This window comes from Apaloderma vittatum, unplaced genomic scaffold (assembly GCF_000703405.1).
Source record: "Apaloderma vittatum isolate BGI_N311 unplaced genomic scaffold, ASM70340v1 scaffold13496, whole genome shotgun sequence".
In the NCBI taxonomy this organism is placed as follows: Eukaryota; Metazoa; Chordata; class Aves; order Trogoniformes; family Trogonidae; genus Apaloderma; species Apaloderma vittatum.
This window is the reverse complement of record NW_009720081.1, coordinates 1-7402: the sequence shown is the minus strand read 5'-3', so window position 1 is coordinate 7402 and position 7402 is coordinate 1. Positions and strand designations below refer to the sequence as shown.

At 53.5% G+C, this 7402-nt stretch overlaps 1 protein-coding gene across 1 annotated transcript; it reads left to right on the top strand.

The window, feature by feature from the left end:
* Positions 1 to 691: 691 nt before the first annotated feature.
* SPR (sepiapterin reductase (7,8-dihydrobiopterin:NADP+ oxidoreductase)) lies at positions 692 to 1309 on the top strand (the record flags this gene model as incomplete). The annotated part of the gene is made up of 2 exons (XM_009870888.1): positions 692 to 982; positions 1119 to 1309. Coding segments are annotated over 2 exons (482 nt in total), but the record flags the coding sequence as incomplete, so codon positions are not given.
* Between the last annotated feature and the right edge of the window lie 6093 nt (positions 1310 to 7402).

The window sequence follows — 7402 nt, the reverse complement described above, 5'->3', positions numbered from 1 at the left end:
TTACGAAAGAGGAGCATGCAAGAGAGCACGTGGTGGCCCGTGGGGACATTGTACTCAGGCTGGAGATTGGGACCTGTTTGTTCTGGCGGGGCGGATCTGTGTCCTGTGTCACCGCTGTTGGTTCAGTGAGTGACCTGAAAGCAATGAGCAGAGCTGGGCTGTGCTGAGCTTCTCCCTCTGCTGTGAGACCCTGCTGAAGGTCGTCCCAGCAAAGGTGCTCGCTTTTGGCTGTAGGAGTGTTGCAAAGAGTGGTTGAGGTTGGAAGTGACCTTGCAGATGATCTCACTCCAACTCCCCTGTTGTGGGCAGGGACACCTCCCTGCTAGACCAGGTTGCTCCAAGCCCCATCCAACCTGGCCTTGAACACTTCAAGGGATGAGGCATCTCCAACTTCTTTGGGGAACCTGTGCCAGTGCTTCACCACTCTCATGATGAAGAATTTTTCCCTTGTATCTAACCTAAATCTACCCTCTTGCAGTTTCAGGCCATTGCCCCTTGTCCTATCACTACAGGCCCTTGCGAAAAGTCCTTCTCCAGCTTCCCTGTAGCCCCTTTCATGCTATTAGGTCACCCTGGAGCCTTCTCTTCTCTAAGCTGAATAACCCCAGCTTGTGAAAACATAGGAGCAAAAAGGATCTGTGGTGTTGCTGAACCCGTCTTCACTCTCAACTCATCTGTCGTCCCTTCCTAGGCTCCCTGGGAGACATCTCCAAATCTTTCCTCGATCTCACTGACGCAGACGAAATCAACAGCTACTTTGCCTTCAACGTCACCTCGGCGCTTTGCCTCACCTCCACCGCCCTGCAAGCCTTCGGGAAGCGGCCCGGCTCGAGCAGGATCGTGGTGAACATCTCCTCACTCTGTGCCTTGAAGCCCTTCAAGAACTGGACGCTGTACTGCAGCGGGAAGGCTTCCCGGGACATGATGTTCCAGGTGCTGGCACTCGAGGAGCCTGATATCCGTGTGCTCAACTACGCCCCAGGTGAGGCGGGGAGCTCCTTAGTTGCTATTAATTTTCTCCTCACTGTGCACATCAAAGGTTCTTGCAGCTGAGCTGGGTACAGAGAGAAAATGAGCCCCAGATAGTACTTTCTCCTTATGTGTTGCTCTTTTCCCAGGTCCTCTGGACACAGACATGCAGCTCTTGGCCCGGACTAAGACTAGAGACCCTGAGATACGCCAATATTTCCGAAGCCTGCAGGAGACTGGCCAGCTGATAGACTGCACCGTGTCAGCCCAGAAGCTGTTAAATCTTCTGGAGGAGGACAACTTCGGCTCCGGCGCCCACGTGGATTTCTACAACATCTGAGTTCCTCTTATCTCCACCTTTGCCTTCCTGCTTTACTTTCTGCTTCTGTCCGTCGTGCCTCTGTCATGTGTGCCTCTGGCGTGTTTGGTGACCTTGGTTGAGTCGTGGGTGCCGTGCAGCTCTCAAGAGAAAACCTCTGGGTGCCTTATAAATGCTCCTGGTATCCCGAGGGGAGGAAATTATTGCTTCACTTGAGCCCTCTTGGGCTGCCCCCGACAGGACCGGGGATTTTTCGGGTGCCAGGGATGGGGGAGCAGAGGTGGTGTTTCCAAGGATACCGGCACGGAATTTTTAAAGCTCTCCTTTGCAGAAGTGTGTGTGAGCCCAGGAGGTACCAGGGTGCCTGAGGCCGAGTCAGAAAGCTACCCTAGAAGGTCCCAAAGAAGCCAACTGTAGGGTTAGAGCTGAGAGTCCCTGCATCTCTGCCCCACAGCAGGTGCGTGCTGAGCACCTGAGCAGGTTACCAAAGGGCAAAAGAGCCATTCCTGGGGCCAGAGGAGGTGACTGTCACCCCAGAGCCCCGACTGTCTGTCCCCTGTCTCACCAGTGGCTTGTCCAGACTTCCCTGCAGTTCTGGGATTGTCTCTGTGCAAGTTATGTGCATAAAGATGTGGAGCAAAGCCTGTCCCTGTGTTTTGTGTGCAAAGGCAATAAATCACCAGGACAGGGATCTGGGATGTGAATTTTAGATGCCTGACCAGGCTCACCAGCTTGTGTCAACCTGTGCACAAGCACAGCATGGGTTAGAGCACATCTGAGACGCAGCCCTGAGTTCATGCCGTGCTTCTCTTTGCAGGTTCTGGGACCAAACTTGGATCTTGCTCTTGAGCCCTTTCTGGATTGTTGTTTGAATATTTGTGGATATTTGTCCTTGTTTTTTCATCAGGTTCCAGGAGGCACTTACAGACTTGCCCTTCTCGAAAGCAGCTGATCTGCAGTGTGTGTGGGTGCGAGAGCTGCTCTGAAGCACAGTGGCGTCCTCTGTGTGCTCTGGAAATTTCCCAGTGTCCCTCTGTGGTCAGTGACAGCAACCTTCCTGTAGTCTTCTGTCAGCCCTGCATTTCAAACTTTGTCCACCTGGCTCTACCATCATTAAAAGCTTCGTGTCTGATCTGTGTCTTCTGCTCTATCTTGAAAAGTGGATGCATTTTTGGGAGGGTGGGAGGAGACAGCCTGGCTCACAGCACTGCCTTCATCCAACAAGGTACCAATGTCCCCTCCTGGAGTCCTGTTCTTCCATCTCCAAGCCATTTCATTAATTCTGTGTTAACTTAATGCTCAAAAAAACCCCACTTCTCTCCAGCTCATCTGCTGCTTGGTTTCATCTTCCATGTGAAACTCATTGTTAGCAAAACCCCCTCTGCTGCTCGCTCTACTGGCAACAGGGTTGTTTCTCCAGGGCTTGATGCCTGGTGATGTTTAATGTGGTCTAGGCAGCCCGGATACACCTGCTGCTGCTAAAAATCCCCCATCTCCGCACCTTGTATCCGTATGGGCTTGTTCCCTCTCACCTCGGGCAGAAATTCCCTTCTGGGAACTGGCTTTCTGCAAAAAGTGTTCAGAGCTGAGGAGCCCAGAGTCCTGCCCTGACAGGGTCTTTGTCCATGAGGTGAATCTACCCCTGAAAGGTTCAGAGAGCCCTGTATGGCAGGAGGAGGTGGGAGGTGCCGGGGGACAGGGCTGCTCTGGTGACGAGGCCCGTTTGGTACCAGCCGGGTGGGAGATGCAGACGGGTTCTTGAGAGTAAATCGCATTAAAAGCCAATGCACCCGGGGGAGGATTATTTTTGGACTGAGTGTGCTTGGTTGAGGTCTGATCACCCTCCAGTGGCAAGGGGTGTATCAGCAGCTGTCGTCTTGGAGCATCTGCCTCAGGGATTGTGCTATTGCAGAGGTGTCACTTGAAGCCAGGCATTTCTCCGAACCTCTCCCCCAAGAGAAGATACATGGGCAGGGAGTGCTGGCTTTAAATCATGAGATGCTGACGTCCTACTTCACACAACATTAACAAAATCATTAATGAAACACTGAATTTGATTCATAACAGGATTTGGGCTGGAAGGGACCTTCAAAGATCACCTCATTCCACCCTCCTGCCCTGGGCAGGGCCCCCTCCCACCAGCCCAGGTTGCTCCCAGCCCTGTCCAACCTGGCCTTGGGCACTGCCAGGGAGGGGCTGCCACAGCTGCTCTGGGCAACCTGGGCCAGGGTCTCACCATCCTCGTAGTGAAGAATTTTTTCCTTACATCCAGTCTAATCTCCCCTCTTTCATTTTAAAACCATTGCCCCTTGTCCTGTCCCTACAAGTCCTGGTCAAAAGTCTCTCTCGACTTCCTTACAAGCCCCCTTTATATATTGAAATGTTGCAATAAGGTCTCCATGGAGCCTTCTCCAGGCTGAACAGCCCCAACGCTTTCAGCTTTTCTCTGTAGCAGAGCTGCTCCAGCCCTCTGACCACTTTTGTGGCCTCCTCTGGACCTGCTCTGACAGGTCCATGTCTTGTGCTGGGACCTGGGTCACTTTGTGCTCCTTTTCTCTCCTCCCTGGTGACCAGGGACAACCCACAAACTACAGAGGCAAAAGTCAGCCTTGGTGTCCCTGCCCCTTCAACCAGGAAACTCTACATCTGCTCGAAGAGGAAGCCTGTTGCAAACATCAAGCACAGACCAAGCGTGAATCCTATGGCAGCGATGTGACACGTCGCCTGCTGCTGAATTATGCTGGTGAAGCAACCACATCCTTGCAGTTCGATGAAGTAAGTTCCTCTTCAGCGTGGCCACTCCACACTTTGTGCTCCAAGCTGTCTCCTGGGTGTTTTAATTTTCAGGAGTTTCATCCTCTTGGGCTCACCACACGTGTTTAGATGTTTGGTATCACTTTGTAATTCCCAAAGATGCACAGAGTTTATGACTCAGATAAATGCGAGTGATGCTTTCAGGTCATCTCCTGGGTACCAGCATTCCCTGGGTACCAGCATCCCCTGGGTACCAGCATCCCCTGGGTACCAGCGTCCCCTGGGTACCAGCGTCCCCTGGGTACCAGCATCCCCGGGGTGCCAGCACCACTGTGTACCAACATCCCCTGGGTACTAGCATGCCCTGGGTACCAGAATCCTCTGGGTACCAACATCTCCTGGGTACCAGCATCCCCTGAGTACCAGCATCCCTGGGTACCAGCATCCCCTGGGTACCAGCGTCTCCTGGGTACCAGCATCCCTGGGTACTAACATCTCCTGGGTACCAGCGTCCCCTGGGTACCAGTGTCCCTTGGGTACCAACGTCCCCTGGGTACCAGCATCTCCTGAGTACTAACATCTCCTGGGTACCAGCATCCCCGGGGTGCCAGCACCACTGTGTACCAACATCCCCTGGGTACTAGCATGCCCTGGGTACCAGAATCCTCTGGGTACCAACATCTCCTGGGTACCAGCATCCCCTGAGTACCAGCATCCCTGGGTACCAGCATCCCCTGCCCAGGGAGTAAACCCAGTTCCTGTGTCCCGTGGGACCGACCAACATCTGTGCACCCATGAGCGCGACCAACATCTGTGCACCCATGAGTGCTATGAGATACAGTGGCAAAACGTTATTTTCTGTGACCAGCTGAGGGCGTACCAAGACCGGATAACAGACACCAGACGGCGCAGAGAGTCGGGAGGCTGAGAGCATCGTTGGGTGGGATGGAGCAGGGTGCAAGCTCAGGCTTCCCCTCCTGGCTCTGCACCGTCTCATCACAGAGCTCTACGACGACTGATTTTTTTAAATTTTTTTTTTTAATTAAGCCTCCATGTCTGGCAGTCATGGGACTATGCCAGAGGCTCAATTAGGAGAAATTGCAGTATTTATAAAACAGAAGATTTGAGCTCTTCTGATTTTGGAGACAGAGGCTCACAGCTCACCTGACAAAGCACATCTGAAGGAGCTGACGCACCCGGCCCTAAGGGAGCCCCAATATTCGAGCAGTGCTATCCCATGGGCTAAGAACGAACCTGCAGTTGAAGGGAGTCACACCAAAAAGAGCCATCACCCCCTCCACCCCAGACAGGTCCCACGGGCCCTGTTCTCCCTGATGGGGATAAAGTATAGCTTGTCAAGCCCAAAATCCTGCCTCACATGGGGCACCCTTCCAAGTAGGAAAGCTCCTCGCTGGCTTCACCTTGCCAGCCTGCAGCCAAACACTACACAGAGCATTTTATCCTTTTTTTTTCCCTCCCCTTTTCTTCATTCCCCTTGTTTTTTTCCTTCTCATCTTACCCTGGAGCAAAGTGCTGGGGGCTGTGGCAGCCCTGCTTTCCCGGTGTGTGGCTGCCAGGGTTCCCATGGGGCAACCTGTCCCCTTCGTGTCCCCCCCATCCTTGCTCTGACACATATTCACAAGAAAAACAAATTACTTGCTGCTGAGGGGACAAAGCAGCAGGACAGACGTATTGCAGCAATTTCTGGAATGGGTGGATGTTGGGGAAGGTGCGATGTCTCCCTGAGCCCTGGTAAACAGGGGGGACAAGGCTGGAGCATGAGATGTGCAGATGCCTCCCCCTGTGAAATCCCTATAAAGCTCTACAGAAAAACCCTGCGATGACCTTGGGAGCGGTTTGGGGCAGGAAGGGAAGCGTGTGTGTGATGCTGAGGGGTCACACCACCTGAGAGACCGACCCCACGTCCCCAGGGAACCCTCCGAGCCCCCTCCCCATGCCAGCAGAGACACAGTGCCCTTTGTGCCGTGCTGAAATGTGGGGAACTGGGTTATGAAAGGAGTCAAAGTCACTGCTGGGGTTTTGTTTCCACTTCTGTGACCAGGTCCCGGGCACAGTGGTGAGGGCGAGCTTCCTAAATCTCCCCCAAAGCCTCCCAAATTAAAACAGCTGTGCACTCGATGACCTCCCAAATCTCGGCCACTGCCCTGGGCTGCCCCCGGCTCAGCAGGGCAAGAGGCTGCAGCCAGGTTCCTCTGCCCCTTATTAAATGTTTCTCAGCAGAGATGGAAGAAGACCTTTATTTACCCATCCAGTGGCCAGAAATGCTGAGTACGGGCCTTTCGGCCAGGACGCCGAGTACCCAGCGAGCTCCTTGCTCGCAAACAAGCAGCTACAGCTGGCCATGAGGCCAAAGGTAAAAGAGCTCCTGGGGTGGGGAGGAAAGGGCTGGTGGTGCCCGTGCTTTCCACCCAGGGACTCCCATCCCATGGGCTGAGACCTCTGAGATGTCCATGGAGATGCCACCCGCCATCCCCAAACCCCCCCACCTCTCTACGCAACAAGTCAGGAGCTTCACAGGGTCTTCTCAGGGTCGGGGCAGGGATTTGGTGGACTCTTCCCTGAGCCTGAGAGGGTTAGAACAACAAACATCTTTCTGCTGACCTGGCATGTTCCTCACTGACTCTTCTCCCCAAGATTGAAAGCTTGCTCAAGCATCCTCCTGTCTGTAACTCCTCACGCTCAGCCTGTCTGGCTTTTATTCTTCTCCCCTCTCTACTGTCCCTTGGTTTTGGTGGCCTTAGTGTTAAGCAAGGAGAAAGAGCAGCTCCAGGCTGGCCACGTCCCTCGAAGCAGTTATTTAATGTGTAACGAGGGTCCATCAAGGAGAGATCACAAATTAACCCAGTTTAGAGCCAAAGAGCAGCGGGTTTGCTGGTAAACTGTCCTGTTCCTGCGAGCTTCAAATGCCTTTAATGAGTTATTATTTAGTCTGCTATGGAGGTTAATGGGGGGACATTGCAGAAATGATCTGTGATTAATTAAACCATCCTTATCCAGTGCAAGCAGAGCAGCTGGACTCGCTGGGCTGGGCACTGAGCTGGGAACCAGCGCCAGATCCCCGGCTTCAGTATTGCTCCCAGTGCTGCCCTGCAGTCACAAAATCCACCAACAATCAAACTGAGCTCTGTAGCCCAACGGCCACCTCCATCCCAGCAGCAAAGAGCTGCCAGAAATAATTTTTCCCCGTTTTTTTGTGCCGCACCCCCAAGCCAGACTTTGTCCCATCTGCTGCTGGCACGTGGGATGCAGCCGGGCTCATTTCAAGCCTCCTTCCCCAAATATTGAGGCTGTGGCAGAGGTGATCCTGTGGCTCCCCAGGGATTTGGGGACACCAGCTGG